Genomic DNA, 24,538 nt, shown 5'->3' with positions numbered 1-24,538 from the left:
TGTGGCAATGTGAGGTCAAAGATGTGTTGGCTCAACAAGATCTACTTGCCGCTTTGGGAGAGAAGCCGGAAGCTATGTCGAAGTCATAATGGGAGAAATTAAATTTGTGGGCTTGCTCTTCAATTCGGTTGTGCCTTGCAAAAACTCAGAAGTATTTTGTGATGCGGGAGACATTAGCAAGTGTGTTGTGGCAAAAATTGGAAGACAAGTATATGACGAAGAGTGCAGAGAACCGGCTACACTTGAAGAAAAAGCTCTACCGCTTCTAATACAAAGAAGGTACAAAAATGATTAGACACCTTGATGCTTTTAATAAGTTGATTGCCGACTTATTAAATTTAGATGAGGATATTAAGGATGAAGATAAGGCCTTAATATTGTTGAATTCCTTGCCGGACTCTTATGAGCATTTTGTTACCACTATTATGCATGGTAAAGAAACTGTGAAATTTGAAGATGTGTCAAATGCCTTGATGAATTATGAAATGAGGCATAGAGATAAAAACCATGATAGTACATCGGAAGCTTTATTTGTTAGAGGTAGATCATCGGAGAGAAGATCATTTTCTAGTAGGAAAAAATCACAGTCTCGACCTAGAGGAAACTCTAAAGGTAGAAAACCTTTGGAAAGGGATGAATGTGCCTTTTGTCATAATAAGGGCCATTGGAAGAAAGATTGTCCTAGGTTGAAGACCAAAGGCAAAAAAAGTTCTGAAGCTAATGTTGCTGAGGTTGAAACAGATTTTTCTGATTTTGCTTTAACCACTTCCTCATCATTTGATTGTGCTACTAAGTGGGTGTTGGATACGGGTTGTACTCATCATATGACTCCTCACAAGGATTGGTTTTCAAGCTTGAAAGAGTTTGATGGTGGCGTTGTGTTCATGGGAGATGACAATCCTTGCATAACAAAATGGATTGGCACAATTCGTTTGAAGTTGCATGATGGCATGGTTAAAGAGTTGACAGGTGTTTGGTATGTACCGAATTTGAAGAAAAATCTTATTTCTTTGGGTACTTTAGAATCCAAGGGCTTCAGGTTTCATTGAGATGGACATACATTGAAAGTTACTTATGGTGCACTTGTTGTGATGAAAGCTCCTCGATGTGGCCATTTGTATTTATTGCAAGGAAGCACTATGACAGGTGAAGCATCTGTAGTCTCTGAAAATATGAGCACATCTGATTCAGATACTACTAGACTGTGGCATATGAGATTAGGCCATGCCGGTGAGAAAGCTCTACAAGGGCTTGTGAAACAAGGTCTTCTAAAAGGTGCCACGACTTGTAAGCTTGATTTCTGCAAGCATTGTGTCTTGGGGAAGCAAACTAGAGTGAAGTTTGGTACTGCTGTACATCAGACGAAGGGCATTCTTGATTATGTGCATTCAGATGTTTGGGGTCCTACAAAGACTCCCTCTTTGAGTGGTAGACATTGGTTTGTGACCTTTGTTGAAGATTATTCAAGAATGTCTTGGGTCTACACTATGAAGCACAAGAGTGAGGTGTTAAACATTTTCTTGGGTTGGAAGAAAATTGTTGAGAACCAGACTGGGAGAAAGATTAAGATTTTGAGATCGGATAATGGTGGTGAATACACATCCGACCCTTTCTTTAAAGTTTGCAAAGAGGTAGGAATTGTGAGACATTTTAGTGTTCGGGGAACTCCACAACAAAATGGAGTTGCAGAAAGATTGAATCGAACCTTGCTTGAGAAGGTTAGATGTATGTTGTCTCAGTCAGGTTTAAGCAAGTCATTTTGGGCAGAAGCAGTTAATTATGCATGTCACATCATCAACCGGTTACCCTCAGCTGCTGTTCAGGGTAAGACACCAATGGAGGTATGGACTGGAAAACCTTCTTCTGATTATGACTATGTCCGTATTTTTGGTTCACCTGCTTCTTTTCATGTGACTGAAAATAAACTTGATCCTAAAGCCAAAAAGGCAATCTTTCTTGGTTTTAGTAGTGGTGTCAAAGGTTACAGGTTGTGGTGCCCAGAGATGAAAAAACTTGTAATCAGCAGAGATGTGACATTTGATGAAGAAAGTATGTACAAAGTCTCTGAGAAGAATGTGAAAGATGTCCAACAGGTGGAGCTTGAGAAAGTTGCCTCTGGTACTTCAAATCCTATTTCCGCTGATGTCGAAGCCACTACAAGTGAAGAAGTTGGAAATCATGAGGATGTTGAAGAAGTTGAACTTGAAGATTCTATTCAAGTTGAAGAGCAAGTTTCACCTCAAGAGTCTATTGCCAAGAACAGAGAAAAGAGACAAATTACCAAGCCAGCTCGGTATAGTGACTATGTTGCTTTTGCTCTTCCTATAATCACTGAAGAGATTCCATCCAATTTTGAGGAAGCTATTGAGAGTGAGGAGAAAAAGAGGTGGTGCAATGTCATGGGTGATGAGATGAATTCTCTCTAGAAGAACAAGACTTGGGAGTTAGCTAAATTGCCTAAGGGCAAGAAAGCTATCGGTTGCAAATGGGTGTATGCCACGAAGGAAGATGCTGATGAGAAAAGCAATGTGAGATTTAAAGCAAGATTAGTTGCTAAAGGGTATGCACAAAAGGAGGGCATTGACTACAATGAAATATTTTCTCCAGTTGTGAAGCACTCCTATGATCTTGAGCTTGTGCAACTCGATGTGAATACGGCTTTCCTACATGGTGATTTGAATGAAGAGATCTATATGTGTCAACCGGATGGGTATATAGTGAAAGGGAAGGAAAATTTGTTTTGCAAATTGAAGAAATCACTTTATGGCTTGAAGCAATCTCCAAGGCAATGGTATTTGAGGTTTGATAAATTTATGAGAGGCCAAAATTATTCTAGAAGTCAATATGATCATTGTGTGTACTTCAAGAAGTTGCAAGATGGGTCTTTCATTTATTTATTGATATATGTTGATGATATGTTGATTGCCTCAAAGAATGTTGAAGAGCTTGAGAAATTGAAGAAACAAATGAAGAATGAGTTTGAGATGAAGGATCTTAGTGAAGCAAAGAAGATCCTTGGCATGGAGATCACTAGAGATAGAGAGAAGGGTTTGGTCAGTTTGAATCAAAGACAATACCTTGAGAAGTTGATTTGGAAGTTTGGAGTTCATGATTCAACCAATCCAGTTAGTACCCTTTTGGCTCCTCATTTTAAATTGAGTTCTCTACAGTGTCATAAAACTGATAAAGAGAAGCTGCAAATGAAAAATATACCATATGCAAATTTGGTTGGTAGTTTGATATATGCAATGGTATGCTCTAGACCAGATATTGCTCATGTAGTTGGCATGGTGAGTCGATATATGCATAATCCAGGTAAAGAGCATTGGCAAACAGCTAAGTGGATATTGAGGTATCTCCATGGTACTCGAGATGTTGGTTTATGCTTTGAGAGAGATGACTCTGGTATTGGTCATTTTGCAGTTGGTTATGTTGATTCAGATTATGCAGGTGATCTGGATGGAAGGAAGTCTACTACAGGCTATGTGTTTACTATGGCTAAAGGGCCAGTTTGTTGGAGGTCCATTTTGCAGTCGTCTGTTGCCTTGTCTACTACAGAGGCTGAATATATGGCAGTTGCTGAAGCTATAAAAGAGGTCATTTGGATACATGCGCTGATTAGAGATTTGGGGGTTGATCAGAAGCAGGTGGAGGTACATTGTGATAGTCAGAGTGCCATTTATTTGGCTAAGTATCAGGTTCATCATGCGAGGACCAAGCACATAGATGTGCGTTATCACTTTGTTCGTGAAATTGTTGGTGAAAGGGAAATCATTCTCTAGAAGATTCCAACTAAAGACAACCCCGCTGATATGTTGACTAAGGTTGTTGGTGTAGCCAAGTTTGTTCACTGTTTGAACTTGGCTCACATTATGCCTATATAAAGAAGGCGTTGAGCAGTAGGAGTTTTGGAGCATTTGGCTCGGCATGAGTTATTCTCTTGCTAATGTTTGGGAGTGATGTTGTGTGTTAATTGTGTTGGTTGGCTTATCATGGCGTTTTTCGGAACTTGGCCAAGGTGGAGATTGTTGAAAAAGTGGCCAAGTAGCCAAGTGGCTATTAAACAAATCAAAAGAAAAAAAAGACAACATGATTATGTTTCTTCCTTGTTTTGGGGAAAATAAAAGTGCAATTTGTCTAAAGTTTTTTCTTTGGTCCATGTGAGAAGTCACGGGACTCCTGGGGTTTTTAACTAGCAGCAACAGCTGCCTTTTGGTGTGGGAGAAAGGTTGTCGCATAGAAGAAGAAAATAGAAAGGAGCAGCAGAAAGAAGAAGAGAGGTACGCAGCTCCCATATAAGAAAGAAAGGTGATTTTCTTTCTTGGTTAGTTCTCACTCCATCAAAGTTTTATTGTTGTAATAGTTTTGAGCTTTATATAGAGAAGAAATTAATCACTATATTTCTTTCTCTATTTGTTTCTTTAGTGTGTGAGAGTTATTGGTTGTATTGGGGTTTTGGGTTGTGAGCTTGCCAACACTTTGTAAACTCCCATTTGGTTGATAGTGGATTATTGGGTGAGCTCCTACTGCTCCGAGGACGTACTCCAGTTACACTGACTGTTGAGGAACCTCGTTAAAATCTTGGTGTCTTTAATATTTTGTTCTTGCATTTCATTTGATATATTTCCTGTGGGTTAAAAATAGTTGGTTCTAAAAGGTTTGGTGCTATCCTAGCACAACAATCTGCCATCCGAGTTGGATGCCCACATCATGTAATCCACAAAATATGATTCAACTAAATAGTCTCTCTAGCATTACACCGCCACACATCTTTTCAACCCATATATATTATAGCTTGCATATATTATATCATGAAATATAAACTCTGTCGCTCACCAATGTTATAATGCGTAGGCTAGTGACAATATTACAGTCACAAAACACATTTTCTCTGATTTAAGATGGGAGCCAAAAACGAAATAAACTTAGATGATCGGTTAAGTGAGGACTAAAATGAAAGAGGAGGGGAATTGAGCAGTTTATAGTGAATAATGGCCATAAATCTCGTACTCTTCTTCTCATAAGAATTTACTGATATCCACAGAACAAGAAGACACGGAGTATCGGACTTCCATTTTACCACTAGTAAACCAATTCACAAGATCAAGTGGTAGTCTGCTTCCTCTCTCCTCGGTCGCTTCGATCTCATGGCTTGCCTACGAATTCCACATCAAACAGAAGAACTGAATCTGGTGGAATGATACACGAGCCTGGACCATGCCGTAGAACGGTACACTTCATCAGGTTCTACAACAAACACAGGGAACAAAATGGAAAATGCATAACATGACTGACTGACTGCTTACCTCCTCTACACCCAGCTCCTCTTCCACCATACGCAAGTTCCGGAGGAAGCTTCAACACGCGTTTCCCCCCTAATCAAGTTGAAAAACAATCAACTTCCTGATGTCGATTATATGAGTAAGAACACAAGAGTAAACAGTGCAATCATGGATTTTGTACAATACCCGCAAGCATTGGAGGAATCCCATCACCGCCTAGAATACCTTGATCCCACCCTTTGATGACCTGTGAAGTTTACAGAATACAATACTTTAGTTCAATCTAGGGGTAGCGAAAACCGCTACGTGTGCTACACTTACTGATCAATTAGTAATGTGATAACTAAATGCAGTAAAAGTCATTACGTTTGGGTTAAATTCTTAACCCTGCAAAAGATGGGGTGATTTCATTCAAGAAGGTTGATGCGTTCTATAGGCACAAGGTTGCACACATTCGGCGAAAGGAGAGATGGTTCTAAGCCTTGGCAACAGCACAAAGATACTACCTTCTGCATTGTTTCCATTGTCCTACTTCCGTAAAAATTCAACACAATGCTCCCTCTCCTATCAATATTACATGCTCCAAATTTCGGGCTTCATCCGAAATCATTGGATCATTTTTTTCCCTTTCAGGCAACAATTTATCACAAAGCAAGCCACCCAAACATCAAGTCAGGTTCTTGAGCTAGCAAATCAAAGTACCGAAAGCAGGAGACCGCCAAATTTAGACAAGTTCATAGCTCAAATAAACAGATTTCTTGATTTGATATTGGTCAAGGCAATTAAGCACAGCATTGCTGAAAATTATGAACACATTCATATAACTCATGGATGTACAATTAGCGACACACCTCACCAACACCGACACGAAAAGTAAGAGGTTTCCCACGATTGTAGCTGCTGTCAAACACCTTTCCATTCTCCAATTTCCCAACATAGTGTGCCTGTGCATTTGTTTCACAAAATTGTTCAGAACCCACATGTAAAAACACCCTAATCGTAATTAGTTAATTACAATTCTTAATATCGTGTTTGCTTCAAGAATTTAAATACATAAACAAGAAACCCATATTGTAGAATCCAGTAATAGGCTTTGATTATCTGGAAAAATAAATTCCTGATTAATTACCTTAATCAGCTGTCCTTGAACAGCCTCAGGGCCATACCCCACAACTTTGTCACAGAAAGCAAGGCCAGATGGAGCCACGGTTAGCTCACAAGCTGCTGCCCCCTCAGCTGCTTTTGTGGGCTGAGGAAGCAAAAGCACATCAAGAAGCCCAAAGCAGAAGCCAAAACCAATTGCTTCTCTTCTGCTGAACAAATTTGGCTTCTCATTATTCTGCAGTTGTTGGGAAGAAGAAGAAGAAGAAGAAGAAGAAAAGCTCCTGTGTGGGTGGCTTAAGATATTGAGTTTTGGTGCTTCTGATTTGCTGAGATGATCCCTTTGGAGCAAAATGTTGGGTGTTTTCAAGTTTCTGGGACTGCAAGTGCCAAGTGAAGATGCCAAGGAATTCATTTGCAATTTTGAACCAACCAGTTATCAACTGAGAGATAAAACAAAGATTGGCTTCTGCAATAAAGTTGTGAGGAATGTTATATGGGCCAAGATGTCCCAAATAGGATTTATCAGTGACTATCTGGAAAGCCCAATTAGGATTTGCCAAATTGGATATAATGGTTATGAAATAATTTACAGGATAAAATTATGAGAGTTTTAACAAAAACACTTCTATTACTATTCATTTTTAACGAAAAATTACATTTTTGTCTTTAACTGTCACTATTCACTATACCTTTAAAAATGACTTTTCATTAAAATGGAAGTTTTTTTGGATTTTTCGTTAGTTTTCCTTAAAATTAGAGCTAATTTGAAAAATGTGACCGAATAAATTACGTTTCACGTCTGTTAAACACTCATAAATTCTCTTAAAATTAGTTTGTGTTTATATAGTCATTACGCGATAGATATATCACAGGATAAGAGTATATTCAGCACAAAAACTTATTCTCTGCTCGAGATGATACAACGATTGTATTTCAAACCTATCAAGCACTTCTATGTACGTTAATTTACTATTAGTTTATATGTCAATGCCTAACTAGCGTTGAATATCACTATCGTATCATCTCAAGCGTCGGTAAGTCTCTTTGCTCTTGGCCTAATGTGCATTACACACCGAAAACCCACATACTCTTTTTCTTCTTTTACACACCATTGCATTTTTTTTTTTGGTAATGAGAAAAGGACCAGGATACCCTATAGATCTAAAAAATCTGAGCCTTATGATCAAATGATCCGGACAGTTGAAATTTGATCCAACGGTTACAAATAGGAAACCCCTAAATAAGTTATAATAATTATAGCAGTTTGATCAAATTTTAACGGTCCGAATCATTTAATCCTTAGGCTCAGATTTTTTGGATCCGGAGAAGATCCGGATTCATTAGAAAATACCTGGGAGAAATAAGAAATGAAGAGTTTGCCAAAAAAAATAAGAAATGAAGATATTCCGGATCTGTTAAAATATGGACACTCATTTCAGTCAACGCCCAGCAAACCACACCTAGCTTCCTTCGACCTCCCGAATCCCCTACCTCTCTCTCTCTCTCTCTCCTTGGCCTAACTTCCCAGGGATAGAAGATTTCCGTCCGTTCACCGGTGGCCTGAGAGATTGTTCAAGGTGTGTGCAGAGTACCTTATATTGTTTTCGTTTCAATTTGCTTTCGATCGTTTGTATTTTTCTAAATTCCTGGGTTTGTTTGTGAAAGATTGGAACTTTAAATTGTGAAACCCTGTGTCTTAAATATAATTCTCTGTTAAAAAACTAAATAAAAATTTGAGGCACCCGCACTGTACATAACTAGTTTGAACAGAAAATTTACGCAATCTATATTTTTCTGTCAGGTGATATTTTGCAACTCGAGTAAAAGTTCAAGTGGCATTGCTATAAATTTCCCCAACTTTCGCTCCAATTTATGTTTCTAAGTGTCGATCTTACCCCATCAGAATTCCTTGGAAGCTTGCTACCAAAAGTAAATATATAGCTGCAGCAGAATAGTATATCACCGAGTGACCATCAGAGTTGATCACGATGATATGCATTGAAGATCTTCCTGACCCTTTATTGGTTGAAATCCTTTGTCGAATTCCTTGCAGTAAAGTTGTCTTTCAGTGCAAAAGTGTGTCGAAGCGTTGGTTACGTCTCATCTCCGATCCTTCTTTTCTTCGCCGTTTTCTATGTGTCCAACGCGTTCAACAGAAGCCCATCCTAAGTACTCTAGTTATATTGGCCTTTAGCGACGTGGAGGGGCACAAAACTGAAGTCTTTACAACGTCCAAACATCCGCTGTTCCAATCAAGCAATCTCTCTCTAAGTTTCCTTCCGTGTTTTGGCGATAAAGAAGACCGTGAACCAGTTGTGGTAGCTACTTATAATGACTTGATTTTGTGCTGCGCGACGAATAGGCTTGGAGGTGATTACTACATTTGCAATCCTTACACCAAGCAATGGGTTGCTCTTCCGCCCGCCCCTCAAGTCCACAATGGTGAAGTTGCACCATTGGGAGTGGGATTCATGTGTGATCCATACTACAATTCCTCTTCTCGAGAAGACGGTAGCAGTACAAGTTTTGATATCATCCAGCTTAATACTGAGTATAGGTGGACGATTGTGCGAATGGTTCGGAATTCATCAGATGCTGGCTACCATGTGGAGATGATCTCTACTGAGACTAGAGGTGAATGGAGAGAGTTGGCTCTGTTATGCAGCCCACAACAGTTAAAACACTTGCAAAGTATTCATACTGATGTTGAAGGTTTCATTTCCTATTCAGCCGTTGCTCACAATGGAAAGTTTTATTGGTTGCCTACTACTTCTGAATGTACTTTTGAGTTGGACCCATTCATTACTGATAGTAGTGGTGATAATGTTGCTAAATGTCGTTTCATCGACGAGCCGGACGCTTTTTTTATTAGCGCAAGTAACTGGCATCTAGGTGTGTGCAAAGGGTGTCTGCGGATGTGCAAGGTGGGATTAGGTGCTGATGATCCCTTCAGTGTTTGGGAGCTGAAATTGCAAGAGGCGCCCGAGGGAGATTGGGAATTTGAATGGTTAGCCGATAGAATAACCCAGCCTTTCGATGATATTCCTTTGTTCTCTGAACAGGAAGACAGAAGCGGCACGGTTGAGATGCTAAGTTTCCACCCGAATAATCAAGATATCGTGTATTTCAGATTTGATCAACACATTGTCACGGGCAACTTTCGCGAAGGAAAGTTAGAGTTAGAGAAAGCTGCAAAGACTCCGTTTGATATCGGTTCTTGGAGAGAGGTCTACACATTTGCGCTCCCATGGTGGCCGACGCCAGTTCCTAAACTCTAGGAACTAGTCCTTTTTGTTACTTTTCGTTGTTTGCTAGCCTGTGGCGTGTGTACCTCTCATTTCATTTCATGTTGTTTCTTATATCATGTTAAACTCGGTGTTCTTGTATTTCTCATTTACGTTTTGAACTGCATCTCATGCATTTCCTAATCAAAAATTTTAATTTCCCAAACCAAAGCAAAAATTTGAGCATTCTCATTTAAGTTTACCAACAATAATATAGTATAATTGCGAAAAATAGTTTTAAGTAGAATATAAAGTTCCTAAAACGTAAATTAGGGTTTCATGTTATGGTGCAATCAATTTCAAAAAATATCGAACTTAAATCCTGGTTAGAGGGTACTTCGATTGCTTGATATATTGTGAACATGTTCGTAGAAGAATCAAAACTTCAATTCCAAAGTTCTATCTTCAATACATTGCATCACATCCAACAGAGATATTGAAAGATGAACAATTGAATTAATAGCAAGTAGATCAATTCAATAAAATAGAAAGTGAAGGAAGGAAAGAATCACTTGAGGAATTATATGATTTATATTCCTCAATCTTTGTACCTTTATTTATACTAGTAAAGCGAAAAAGAAAATTGCCCTCCAATTATATGATTTATAATAGAATTTCTATACATAATCTGCTAGGATTTATACAATTACATATCTAATTGAATAATAACTGCAACATAACCTTTATTGTCCACTTATATTATAACACATGAGAGTTTAAGATTAATCTCAAGAGAATCCTAAACCCTATTAATAACAGCCGTTACGTATTTTGTTCGTCTACGTGTTCTTTTAATCTCAAGAGAACTCTAACCCCATCAAAGTTGTTTTAATACTGCTACAGAAACCGAAGGAAGTTGCAGTATATTAGTATAAAAAAGATTGTCGTCAACCAAGTCCACAATGGTGAAACTAACCCGTAGGAGTGGGATTCATGTGTGATCCATGTTATAACAACTCCCCATCTAAGAAAGACTGTAGCAGTACTAGTTATAATATCATCCAACTTAATGTTGAGTATAGGTGGGTGGTTGTGCGACGATTATCGGATCATGACGGCTTCAATGTGGAGATGATCTCTTCTGAGACTAGGGGTGAATGGAGGGTGTTCGCTTGGTTACGCGGCCAACAAAGGATTCGCAGTTGTTTTCCTTTGAATTTTACTTCTCATTCGGCTGTTGCTCACAACGGTAGGTTTTACTGGAAGATTAATGATTTTGCTTATACTTTTGAGTTGGATCCGTGGGGTAGTTTTAGTAGTGGTGATAATATTCCTAAATATCTTTTCATTCAGGAGCCTGATGCCCTATGTTATGGAGATAATTGGATTCTAGGTGAGAGTGGAGGGTGTCTGCGGATGTGTAAGGTGACATGGAGTGGTGATGATCAATTCAGTATTTGGGAGTTCAAATTACCAGAGGCACCCGACAAAGCCAACAAATGCATATGGTCAGTCCACGGAGTTTCCCTGCCTTCCAAGGATATTGATTTGATCTCTGAACAGTTAAGCAACAGACACCTCTGGGTTGAGTTGTTAAATTTCCACCCGAATAATCAAGACACCGTGTATTTCAGATTCGGTGAAGACGTTTTCATGTATCACATAGGTGAAGGAAGGTTAGAACTATCCGCAAAGATTTCATTTAATTTTTGGAGAGAGTTACCCATATGCGCTCCCGTGGTGGCCAACACCAGTTCCTAGACTCTAGGAATTAGTCTTATTCTTACGTTTGGCTGTTTGCTGGTTTGTTACGTTTGGTTGTTTGCTGGTTGTGCGGCTTGTGCCGGCCTGTGTCCGTCTTGTTGGGTGTGTGTTTCCTGGTTGTTTCTTACTGTTTTTTAGCAGTCAAGTTAATAAACGATGCAGATGAGTATAATTCTTTTGATCCCATTGCGGTATTAGCGAAGAAAGAAAGATATACAATATGTACACTATGCAATCAAATGTTAAAAAATGAACGTTCCTACTAATTGCATTTTTCTTTTTCTCTGATAACAAATACAATATGTACACTAAAACAACAATGATTGCCAAGAATGAAAAATTGTGGGGAAGAAGGGGGTGAAACAGCAACAATTGGTTTGCAAGAAACTACTGAATGTAACTTCTACTATAGTACATTGAGGAGACAAATCCGATCAACCGTTTGCACGTGATACATACAGCTTAAATTTGATCAAATGCCGGCTGTCAATGTTGATTTACCTGGAAAATTAGTTTTTTTTATCAGTCAGATTTTATCCACCATCTCATCAGTAGTTGAACATAACAATCAAACCAGATAATGTTATTTTTCCGGACAATGTACTACGATGTAATAATATTGAAGGCTCACCGCAAGTTCATAACTTGCCCAAGGAGAGATGGAATGTGAACTTTCTGCTATCCACTTCTAACAAAACTAGATGCCCCGATCTTCCTTACACGTTGGTTGTCCATTAAATTCCTCACTCTTTCTGCATCCTCTCACTTCCCACCCAAAGCATACAAACTCGAGAGGAGAATAAACCTCACCATCGTTCTCTCGTTTTGCCTTGACCTGCTCAACCACTGGTTCCGCCATCTCAAACTGTTTATGCTCCTTAAAAGCAGATAAAAAAGCAGTCAGAATAACGACAATGGGCTCAAGACTCATTTTCCTAATAACCTCGTAAGCTTCCTCTAAAAGTCCTGCCTTGCCATACAAGTTTCTACATTATTCTCCGATATCACATCATTTTTTTCTTATCCTTTGCGGCGTGGTTTCTGTACTCAACTTCAATTATTGTGGTGGGGTATGATTGGGGCAGGTTTTTACAGAATTTGGCAAGCTCGAAATTTAATCCCTTTTGAAGGAAAAATGTTTACAGTTGATCAGTTGGTTAATGGCATTCTCTTGCAAGTTTGTGAGGTGAATTCTTGGGGTATGGGTTTTATGTTAAATTCAGTTGATGAACTTTGCATTCTTAGAGCGCTTGGAATGCATGGAAGGCCTTCAAGGGCACCTAGAATTCATGAGGTTATTTTGACTTCTCCTTTTTCTTTTCAAGTTAAAGTTAACACTGATGGTGCGGTTTGTGGTTCTCCCGGTATGGCTGGTTTTGGTGGTCTTTTCTGTGACCACTTGGGTCATTGTCTTGGATGCTTTGTAAGAACTTTTGGTATTGCGACTGCCTTGGAGGCAACTAAAGCTATTATTCATGATGTTTCTATGGCTTTGGAGAGGGGTTGGCATTCTCTTTGGATTGAGTGTGATTCTTGTTTAGCAGTGCATTTTTTTTGTAATGGATCTTCTCAGGTGCCTAGGCATTTATCGGTGGATTGGGCAAATTGTTGTGCCATCCTCTCTTCCATGCAAGTTCGGTTTTCTCACATTTATGGCGAAGAAAATCAGGTGGCAGGTTGTTTGGAAAACTATGGTATTAATAAGGTTGGGGTTCATTGGTGGGATTCTTGTCTGCCGTGTGCAGTTGTAGCTATTGCTCATAATCTTTCGGGGCTTCCAAATTGTCGTTTCTCTTAGAAATTCTCTTAATTGATTTTTTTGTTTCTAATAATTTTCTTCTTGTTAGGGAAACGGCTTCATGTCCCCTCTAACTTATTGATTCTTTACTTTTTTTTCTTAATATATTTTCACAATAAAAAAATTTAAATAAACCATGCATCCGTAATGCTGAATTCTAGGCTCCAAGCCAGTTTCTTCGATCAACTTGAAATATTTCCAGCCCTCCTCAACTAGTCCTGCATGCACACAAGCACTAGAACTCCTGTAAAAGTAAGTTCATTAGGTCTTACACTGGCTTTTCGTATCATCTCAAACAAAAACGACGATGCTGCTTCGCTGTGGCCATGTTGTGCCGGTTCACAAATCAACACGGTCCAAGTCCTGCCTTCCCATACAAATCGACCATGCATCCATAATGCTGAATTGTGGGTTCCAAGCCACTTTCTTCCACCAACTTGAAGTATTTTCTAAAAAAATGGCAGAACGTATGTATGCATGTGCTAAGAGATTATACTCCAATATTGAATATCGAATATGAAGATAGTACAACCCTAATATACAAACTAGCAACAACCTTTACAAGGCAAGTTTGACAAATTACAACAGCAGACAAGATCCTATAATCAAGTCCTACAATCAACGTCCTATACTAGGAAAATAATCATAACATCAATCAATGAATATTTACAATTAATACAAGAATTTCAACACTCCCCCTTAAGTTGGAGCATGCATGTTGTGAATGCTCAACTTGTTGAGAAGAGAATGAAATGTTGCATTCCCCAATGCTTTTGTAAATATGTCAACCAATTGGTGCCTTGAAGGTGTAAACCTTGTTGCGATCATTCTTGATTGTAGCTTTTCTCGAACCAAATGACAATCTAATTCAATGTGTTTGGTTCGCTCGTGAAATACTGGATTGGCTGCAATATGTAAAGTAGCCTTATTGTCACAGTAAACATGAGCTGGAGCTGCATGAGGCACTTTTAAGTCTTGTAACAAATAACGAAGCCATGTAAGTTCACAAGTGATTGTAGCCATTGATCTATACTCCGCCTCTGCAGACGAACATGAACCGTATGTTGCTTTTTAGTCTTCCAGGAGATGAGTGATTTTCCCAAAAAAACACAATAACCTATCACAAATCTTCTAGTTGTCAAACATGATGCCCATGAAGCATCACAGTAACCCCTCAATTGCAATGCATCTTCAAATGAAAAAAACAACCCTTGTCCCTTTGAGGTATTTTAAGACTCGTATAGCAGCTGCAAGATGAGGCTTGTGAGGTTGGTTCATGAACTGACTAAGAGTTTGAACAGAAAATGTGATATCTGGCCTTGTTATGGTGAGATAAATAAGTCGTCCCACGATCCTTCTATATCTTCTTGGATCCTTCAACAATTCACCATCTGTTGGCCTTAATTTCAAATCTTGCTCCATGGGAAAATCAACTGGACATGCCCCTAACAATCCAACATCATCCAGTATGTCTAAAATATATTTCCTTTGTGAGATAGAAATACCTCGTTGTGAGTGAGCCACCTCGATTCCAAGGAAATATTTGAGAGGTCCAAGGTCCTTAATGCGGAACTGACGATGAAGAAAATGTTTCAATCGTTGTATAGCCTCATGATCATTCCCTGTAATGATCATGTCATCAACATATATAAGCACAACTGTAATAGAATGCCCAATTATGCATGTAAACAATTAGTAATCTGCTCTCGACTGTTTGAAACTCATAAGTTGAATGGCCTGAGAAAACTTAGAGAACCATTGGCGAAAAGCCTGCTTCAGGCCATAAAGTGATTTATGGAGTCGACAAACCAAGTTCTCCCCCTGTCGACTAAGACTGGGAGGAGGTGACATGTAAACCTCTTCCTCCAAATCACCATGGACAAATGCATTTTGTACATCAAGCTGGTGGAGAGGCCAGTTGCGTTGTGCAGCCACAACTAATAAGCACCGAACAGTAGTAAGTTTAGCCACAGGTGCAAACGTTTCAGAATAGTCCAAACCCTCAATCTGCGTGTAACCTTTGGCAACCAATCGCGCTTTATAGTGCTCGATGGAACCGTCAGAGCGATGCTTGATCTTGTAAACCCATTTACTGCCAATGGCATGTTTTCCAGGCGGCAGAGGAGTGAGCATCCATGTGTTGTTGTGTTCAAGTGCATCAAGTTCAGACTTCATTGCTTCCTGCCAATGAGAATCAAGATTGGCCTGTGCAAAGGAAGTAGGTTCTACACAACGGGTTATGTTGTTCACAAAAATTTGGTAAGATTGTGATAAATGAGAAGATGAGAGGTAAGTGGATAATGGATATCTAGTACCTGACCGCGAAGAAGAAGTGGATTTGGAAGTTGACGAGGTGACCTGTGAGCAGTCATAATCCTTCAATAAGACAGAAGGTTGCTTGGGGCGTAAACCGCGACAAAAAAAGGTGGTGGTGTGACGTTGTCTGCAGGGCTAGGGAGATAAAGAGAATTCGGTTGTGACACGGTCGACGACGGTGACGATATTTCAGGTGGAGTGTTTTGTGGTTGATCGTGGGAGACCGTGAGTGGAGAATGGTCAAGTAAGGTGTTTGGTGGTTGTTAAAGGGTAGAGGGTGAAGTAGGAGACTCGGTGGGGCTAGGTAAATTTGTTTGTGGTGGATTTGGATGAAATATAAGTGGGTCTGGGCCTAATGAAGTGGTTTCGGATGTGGTTAATGGCAAGACAGACACAAGTTCATCAGGTGTCTTGAGTAAGGTGAGAGAAAGGGAAAATGTGTTCATGAAATACCGCATTGCAACTAGTAAAAAATTGGTTATGTTGAAGGTCGTAAAGATGATACCCCTTTTAACCAGAAAGATATCCAACAAAGAGACATCTACGAGCCCAAGCATCAAATTTGTGTTTAGGTGATGTTTATGTTGCATAGCAAAGACACCCAAAGACCCGTAAGTGCATATATGTTGGTGTGTGTTTGTAGAGCATTTCATAAGGAGTTTTTTTGGATAAAACTATGGTGGGTGTGTGATTTATTAGGTAAGTGGCAGTGAGAATGCTTTCTCCCCAAAATTTAAGTGGAAGATTTGCCTGGAAATGAAGTGCTCGACCAACATTAAGGAGGTGACGATGTTTACGCTCCACCACCCCATTTTGTTGTGGTGTGTGTGAGCAAGTATGTTGAAAAAATGTCCCTGATTTGTCAAAGAATGGGCGCATGAATAGAAATTCTGCGCCATTGTCGGTTCGAATTTGCTTGACTTGACACTGAAATTGGGTGTTGACATATGCAAAAAATAGTTTTATCTTCTCTTGTGTTTCAGATTTTAAATGCATGAGAAATAGCCAAGTGAATCAGGAGTAATCATCAACAATGGTTAAGAAATATTGTGCACCTGAGGAAGAGGGCAAACAGTGCGGACCCCAAATGTCACAATGTATCAACTCAAATGGTTTTGAACTAGAAGTAAAACTTAAGGAAAATGGTAACCTTGTTTGCTTGGCTATTGGACAGACATCACAATGAGAATCAAAATTAAAAGAAATTGAAGGAATGGAACTAGATAAAAAATGGGCTGGACCATTGGAAAGGTGCCCGAGTCGCTGGTGCCATATGTTGGCTGATGTGGATGCAGAGGCAGCAGCTACCCCAAGCTTATTCTGTCGAAATATAACGTCTTCATTGACTGGTACAAGGTAATACAGGCCATCACGCTCTTTCCCCAATCCAATCATCTTTTTCGTTGCCAAATCATGTAGGATACAAAAGGTGGGAAAGAAAATGATCAAACAATTCAAACCCCGAGTAACTTTGCTAACAGACATCAAGTTTACTCGAAAACTAGGAACACAAAGCACATCTTTTAGTTCTAAATTGGGAGTGATCTTGATTGACCCAAGACAAGAAATTGTTGCTTGTGACCCTTTTGGCATATTAACGGAGGAATAAGGTGGGTTCTTTTTTTCATTTAAGTTGGAAGAGAAAGAAATGTGGTCTGTAGCACCACTATCAATAATCCAAGAATTTCGATTATTTGTGGAAAAAGAATAACATCGGGCATTAGGAATACCTGCTGCATTTGCAAAAACTTGATTTTTACCATCACCTCGGAGAATGGCTTTGATTTGGTTGATTTCATCCGCTGTGAATTTCAAATCATCACGCCTATTTTTGTTTGGAGGCTTTACGTCCTTCCCGTGAAATTTGTGTCTAGGAGGAAAGCCATGAAGGTAGAAAAAATAATCAACTGTATGAGTATTGCCATCACAATAAGTGCAATGAAAATCTTTTACCTCCACCGTTGTTTGTCTTGTGAGGCTTATTCCCAGTGGTCTTAGATACGATCATGGCATGTGCAGTGCTGCTCTCACCACCTTCAGCCACTTCTCTTTGTTTCTCTTCTTGTAAAAGCAAAGAGTATGCTTTACGAATGCTTGGTAGTGGCTACATCAAGAGGATATGTCCTCGAACCGCCGAATAAGAATCATTCAACCACATGAGAAACTGAATGACCTGTTCTTGCTGTTCCTTTTCATTGACCACTTTCATTGTCCCACATGTGCAAGCTGGAATTGTGTTGTAGGATGCTAGTTCGTCCCAAAGTCCTTTGAGTTTGGTATAATATACCGATATGGACTGTTGGAGTTCTCAGTGTTCGATGATCTCTCTTTTGATTTGAAATATGCGAGAAACATTTTCTTGCGAGAAACGTTCCTTCAAATCCTCCCATATCTCAGCGGGAGAATTCGTATATAGGACGCTGCTCATCAAATCGTTGCCGACGGAACTGACTATCCATGAGAGGACCATGTCGTTGCATCGTTTCCAAAGGGAATATTTGGTGTCAGTTTCTAGTGGAGCTTCGATCGAACCATCCACAAAACCGAGCTTGTTCTTGGCGCTTAGACTAATTGTCATTGCACGGCTCCATGTGGAATAATTGTCACCATCCAGTGGTTTGGAGACAAGGTGTAGACCCGGATGATCCGAGTGATGAATGTAGAATGGATCAGTGATGTCCATTGTTGTTGTGGGTTGTGACTTGTTTGGTTTTTGTTTAGGAGTTTCTTCGTCACTCATGTTGAACGACGAGATTGAGCGGAAGCGTTTCAGGCACCAGGAGGGTGCTCTGATGCCAAGAAAAAATGGCAGAACATATGTATGTATGTGCTAAGAGATTATACTCCAATATTGAATATCGAATATGAAGATAGTACAACCCTAATATACAAACTAGCAACAACCTTTACAAGGCAAGTTTGACAAATTACAACAGCAGACAAGATCCTATAATCAAGTCCTACAATCAACGTCCTATACTAGGAAAATAATCATAACATCAATCAATGAATATTTACAATTAATACAAGAATTTCAACATTTTCGGCCTTCCTTGATCAGTCCTTTATGCTTACAAGCCCTAAGAATTCCTGTGAAAGTCATTTCATTAGGCCTCACACCTGCTTGTTGCATCTCCTCAAACAAAGACAATGCTACTCTGCTGAAGCCACGCTGTGCTGATCCACAAATCAATGCATTCTACGACACTACGATCTTGCATCAATACAAAAACCTTTCTAGCTCCCTTCAAACACCTACACTTAGCATACATGTCAACCGATGTTGTACCAATTTCCACATTGAACTCCCAATGCTTTTTTACCATAAACCCATGAACTGATTTCCCCTCCAACAGCCCAAAAGAACCCATGTGGGCTCAGTCCGGTTTTAAACCCTCATTCTCATTCATTACCATACTCCAAAACAGCAATAAGGCACGCTTGTGATTGCCATTTTGCGCATACCCAATGATCATGGCAGACCATGAAGTAATATCTCTCACTGGCATCTCCTCAAAAACCCAAACGTGCTCTCTTTACATCCCCACTCCTCAAAGACCGTGTCCTTCTCAGGCATTTCATCGAATAGCTCACAGGCATCTTCAAAGGAAGCAAAAGCTCATGCATGGAGAAGCGAATCAGCCGCTTATAAATCAAACCTAAACCCAAGTTCATAATGTGGGCTTTAATAATGGCATCAGCCCAATCATTTTTTTTGGATAATTCAAAACTTTACTACTCTCAAGTTTAGCCAAAGTTGTTCTTTACTGCACCTACTTTTTTTTTTGTCACACTTTCATACATAAAGTTTGATTCTCTTATCACTTTGATATTTCTGTTAGTCTAGCCGTTAACTTTTCTATTAATTGATGACATAGCAAGATCTTCACCCACTAATTATCACTTTAGTGCTTTTAAGTATCGTGAAATTCATACCTTACTGCCTTTAGTTTTTTTTTTTTTTTTCATACAATAAATTTACGTTTTACTCTCATAATCATATTGTTGTTAACCTGGGCATCATGAGTTCTGTTAAAGCATAACGTGACGTTTGACTGAACGATGACTGTGTAGAAAAATTGTAGCTTATCCGGATTGGCCGGTGCGTCATTCCCACGATGTAGGGTTATTTTGCAGTTTAGAGAAGAGTTTTCAGGTGGGGTAGTTGTGTGGCCAGTTAGGAATTGCCACCCTTTATTGTTAATTAATTCTACTAAAGTTCTGTTGTATATTATATATATACGAGTCTTAATGACTCTATATATTATGTTGTACTTCTTACGATCCAATTCTGATTGTATTTCGGAATCAGGATGTGACTGTGAACACGGAAAATTCCTGAAACGAAAGAGACAAGAACAACGTGCACAAAATTATATTTGTGTTTGATGATTTTGGGTTACAATCTCTCTCAAATTTGATCCTCTGATTCGATCTCCGTAAGGTGTTGATTTGTGGATGTTTCGTTGATCCAAGGGCCGTTGAGGCTTGATCTTGGATGAACTGTTGGAAGTTTCTTCAAGGGGCCGTGGGCTTGATCTTTGAAGGTGGATTTGAGCGGATCTTCAAGGAGCCGTTGGGGCTTGATCTTGAGGATGAATGTTTCTTCAATGGCCGTTAAAGCTTGATCTTGAATAACGGTGATGAGCGGATCTTCAAGGGTTTTTGGGCTTGATCTTGAAGAACAGTGATGAACGGATCTTCAAAGGCTTTTGGGCTTGATCTTGAAGAACGGTAGCTTGTTGATCCAAGGGCCGTCGGGGCTTGATCTTGGGATGAACAGTTGTGTGGATTTATTGATGTTGTTGATCCAAAGGGCCGTTGGGGCTTGATCTTAGGATGAACAGTTGTGTGGATTTGTTGATGTTGTTGATCCAAATGGCCGTTGGGGCTTGATCTTAGGATGAACAGTTATGTGGATTTGGTGATGTTGTTGATCCAAAAGGGCCGTCGAGGCTTGATCTTAGGATGAACATTTGTGTGGATTTGTTGATGTTATTGATCCAAAGGGCCATTGGGGCTTGATCTTAGGATGAACAATTGTGTGGATTTGTTGATGTTGTTGATCCAAAGGGCCGTTGGGGCTTGATCTTAGGATGAATAGTTATGTGGATTTGGTGATGTTGTTGATCCAAAAGGGTCGTCGGGGCTTAATCTTAGGATGAACAGTTGTGTGGATTTGTTGATGTTATTGATCCAAAGGGCCGTTGGGGCTTGATCTTAGGATGAACAATTGTGTGGATTTGTTGATGTTGTTGATCCAAAGGGCCGTTGGGGCTTGATCTTAGGATGAACAGTTATGTGGATTTGGTGATGTTGTTGATCCAAAAGGGCCGTCGGGGCTTAATCTTAGGATGAACAATTGTATGGATTTGTTGAACACTTTCTTCAAGGGCCGTCGAGGCTTGATCTTGAATTGGTGGAAGTTCTTCAAGGGCCGTTAGGGCTTGATCTTGAAGGAGGAATTTCTTCAAGGGCCGTTGGGGCTTGATCTTGAAGGAGGATTTGACGAAGAATGAAGAGGGCTTTCTTGATCCTTCGGGATTTGCTTGAATTTGGGAGGTTGGATGCTTGAAAGCTTTAGAGTTTCAAAGCTTCAAGGATTTTGGATGTGTGGGGAGTATTCTCTTCCATTTTGGGAGTAGAGAAATGTATTTGTGAATTCGTTTCTGATACCTTGATGTAGAAGCCTATTTATAGGCTTTGAGAATGAATCACCACCACAAAATATTATTTTCTTTTCCAAGCACCATTGCCTAATTTCCCACTTAATACAATTTTAAACTTGAAGTGGTAATTTTATGGCCTAATTTTCCACTTAATATCATTTTAAACTTGATATGTGCATGCTTTGTCATTGCCCAAAATGAGAAGAAAACCTTGTTTTGATCTTCAATGGATTGAAATGTGCTTGCCTTGTCATTGCCCAAAATGAGAAGAAAAACTTGTGTAATCCTCCAAGGGTATTTCTTTTTATTTTGTTGAGTCACACACCATGTGTACAATTTGTACGACACGTGGCATATGCCATGTATGCCTTGACACGTCAAAATTTTAATGCGTTGGTGAACATTTATTTCACCGCAATTTCGATGTCTACAGTGACACCACCAGTTCTACTTCGAGGTATTCTCCTAAAAAGAAATCCAGCTAGATCAGGCCAAACGAGTACCAAGCTTGAAGCATACCTTTAGTTTTTATTAATGGAAGTAGTTCTGCTTACACCAAAAGAGCTTACTCAACAATTGCATTTTCACTTCAAAGTCCTAACAATCATAACGTTTTTCTTAATGCAGTCCTAACAATCATAACGTTTTTCTTAATGCGCACACAAAAGATCTTGCAAAAGCTGAACAATTGCATTTTCCCAAGCATTGTTATTCATGTTTTTAATCGATTTTACACGAAAACTGTCACCGCACCATAGGCTTCTTGAAATTCATGCACTTTCCCTTATCCACAACCTTACGTGGGTTTGAGGAAACGAACCGATCGGGTTATATCCAATAATCCAAATGAACAATATATATCAGTCCATCAGTTGCTGTACCATTCTTTTTGCCGTGGCTGCAAGATAGCCATTATACGGTAGCTGTAAAGAACCAAAACAAAGCTTGGCCTCCTTTAAAAAACCGAACAGTGGAACAAAACGTAAACTATAGAGACAGATTAATTTAACTAATTAAGAATCATATCAATGGATATAGTAGATGTCAAGCAATCAATGGCTACTAGTCAAATTAGACAGCCAATACATTCTCTTACAGTATCTATTAATTAATTTGAAGTGTAAACTTTGATTATTCACTCAAACACTTCATCTCCTTATCCTTTTTCCTTGTTTTTCCAAAGCTGAAACTATTATTAATCAGATTCTGTCTTTCTATTAGTTGTATCTGCCACTTCTGAGATCCCTCTATCTGGAACCCAATTGGTGTTGAATATTTATCCACATATAAATTATTGTTTATGCGAATCAGCATTTCAGGAAATTATTTACTCTACAAGGAACCTGCATGCATGTCTAAAATATGGAGCAAATCTTGATGAGATATATAAGGCATCAATCATAGGCATTCCGATCTTCTATATTCTCTTCGTGTTCTTGTGGTACACATGTCTAGACCAGTAAGCCAACTTCACGTCCCCAAATTCTTCATTGCATCCAATTGATGGCTGGTGCAATATTGAGAATTCTTACCTAATAACTAGGGTAATATTGAAGATCAATTCTAACACCTAGAAAGAGGTAAGCTGCACATATTTGCCATTTTCCTTATTGGCATTTGTCTTGACTTTTGAGTGGATAGATATGTTTGAGGTAACGTAATTGCATTTAGTCACAAGGTACTGTTCTGTCCGTACAACCGCAAAAGGAAATAAGTGGGCAGAAGCACACATCAACGACACTTTGAAGTAAATATTGGGTTAAAAGGTCGTTAGAAGCCCTTAGAGTTAGGCCGAGTGGTGAACAAAGATGGGATCCATAAGGATAGCACCAAGACATGTTTAGGTTTAATTCTCTTCATTAAAATAGTAACATTCAACAAAATAATTAAGTAACAAAGATAAGATCACGCTTTACCACAGTAGTAGTAGCGAGAATCAATCATGTGTACGTATTATGTGCAAGTTTGATTTCTATCAGTAACGATTAATTATTTAACCCACTAACGTTAATCGTTCTACTAAACCAAGATAAAGAAAGTTAAATACGAAAAAGTTATGAAAAGGAGTGAAGGGCAAGGAAAAAAACTTATAACTTAATAATATGAGTGATGAACAGTATTATATTACATTAACAATTTTATTAGTGGGGATAATCAAGCTTGTTTTGGCTTTTGCATTAAAATTTCTTCAAAGTTATGATTATCAAAACTCAAGGCCAAAAAAAAAGAAGAAAGAGAAGATTTTAGAAACTGTCGGTGAGATTATGCGCAGAAAAGCTTATATAATGGACTGCTGGTCGATATCATTCTTGTTAGATATTAGTGATGAGCATACAATATTTCATTTGACTCTTAAACATGGGATACAAAAATCTTAATCTCGTTAATTACCCAACTTGGGCATCATGCATATCTGTGCATAGTGGCGAAGTCAGCATTTATCGGGGAAAGGGGTTAAATTTAAAAGAGTAAAAGGTTTCAAAATAAATGTAGACAACCAAATTCTTCTAGATAATAGACAATATTAATTTCGCTCATATATTTATCAAGGCAAACAAGTTACAATTGTTGCCGGCAATATTTTATGCCATAAATTTGCTAATTATTCCACAGCTTTAAGGGAAGGGGGCATTGCTGTGATGTTCATATCTTTGATCATAATACTATATGGCCTCATCTGGTCTAGAGGACTGAATTTATATGTTTGTCTATTTAAATACAATCCTAGAATCCAAACGAAGCCTATATTTGATACAAGCCACTATAGTGTAATATGCCAAATGTGAAAACAGAGAACCTTATCATACCAATTTGAGTTTTTTGCAAACATATCTACCCAATAAACATTTACTTCTTTTTTTTAAGATAAAAACTTCAACTTTAACCAATAGTTGATACGTCAACTCCTTCCAAGCATCAAATTTTAACAAAAGCTGCACTCTTTCGAAAAATGGCAGCTAAATTTTTCCTAAAAATCTACTTATTAATCAATAATCATATGATTCATATCAATAATCAATATCCATATTACCCTATAATTCTTATAAAGAATGTCAATTAAGCAAATATTTATGTTAAATTATGAATTAGTAATTTAAATTTAAAAGGGCAGAAGGCATGGCAGTGAGGTGGGAATTGGGGAAGTGAATGTGAGGTTAATAAATAGGGACGAATGATCCCCCTTTTGTTGTGTTTTTTTTTTAATTTTATTTTTTAATTTTTAATTTTATTTATTTTTATAAATATTTTTATGCCCGCCGTTCAGTATCTATTATTTTTATTGTATAAAGGCAAAGGACACATCTTCTTCAGATGATTGTTTATAACAAAACACAGGTGCTGCACAGAGATGCAGCCTGCAGCAACCATGACTTCACCTTG

The 24,538-nt window shown here is 38.7% G+C and overlaps 2 protein-coding genes across 2 annotated transcripts; one reads left to right on the top strand and one right to left on the bottom strand.

The window, feature by feature from the left end:
• Nucleotides 1-4,978: 4,978 nt before the first annotated feature.
• LOC103426401 (peptidyl-prolyl cis-trans isomerase FKBP13, chloroplastic) lies at nt 4,979-6,922 on the bottom strand. Its single transcript, XM_008364493.4, has 5 exons — nt 6,412-6,922; nt 6,134-6,226; nt 5,469-5,529; nt 5,307-5,375; nt 4,979-5,210 (listed from the first exon to the last, which is right to left on the bottom strand). Exons 1-5 carry the CDS (start codon nt 6,796-6,798, stop codon nt 5,146-5,148), a joined length of 675 nt encoding a protein of 224 aa, XP_008362715.3. The 5' UTR covers nt 6,799-6,922; the 3' UTR covers nt 4,979-5,145.
• An 802-nt stretch (nt 6,923-7,724) lies between these two features.
• On the top strand, nt 7,725-9,848 carry LOC114824967 (F-box protein At5g07610-like). The gene is made up of 2 exons (XM_029102897.2): nt 7,725-7,963; nt 8,188-9,848. Exon 2 carries the CDS (start codon nt 8,375-8,377, stop codon nt 9,662-9,664), a length of 1,290 nt encoding a protein of 429 aa, XP_028958730.1. The 5' UTR covers nt 7,725-7,963; nt 8,188-8,374; the 3' UTR covers nt 9,665-9,848.
• Nucleotides 9,849-24,538: the final 14,690 nt, after the last annotated feature.

The sequence above is a fragment of the Malus domestica genome, chromosome 05 (genome assembly GCF_042453785.1).
Source record: "Malus domestica chromosome 05, GDT2T_hap1".
NCBI lineage: Eukaryota > Viridiplantae > Streptophyta > Magnoliopsida > Rosales > Rosaceae > Malus > Malus domestica.
The sequence above is the reverse complement of the archived record's forward strand: the minus strand, read 5'-3'. Positions and strand labels throughout refer to the sequence as shown.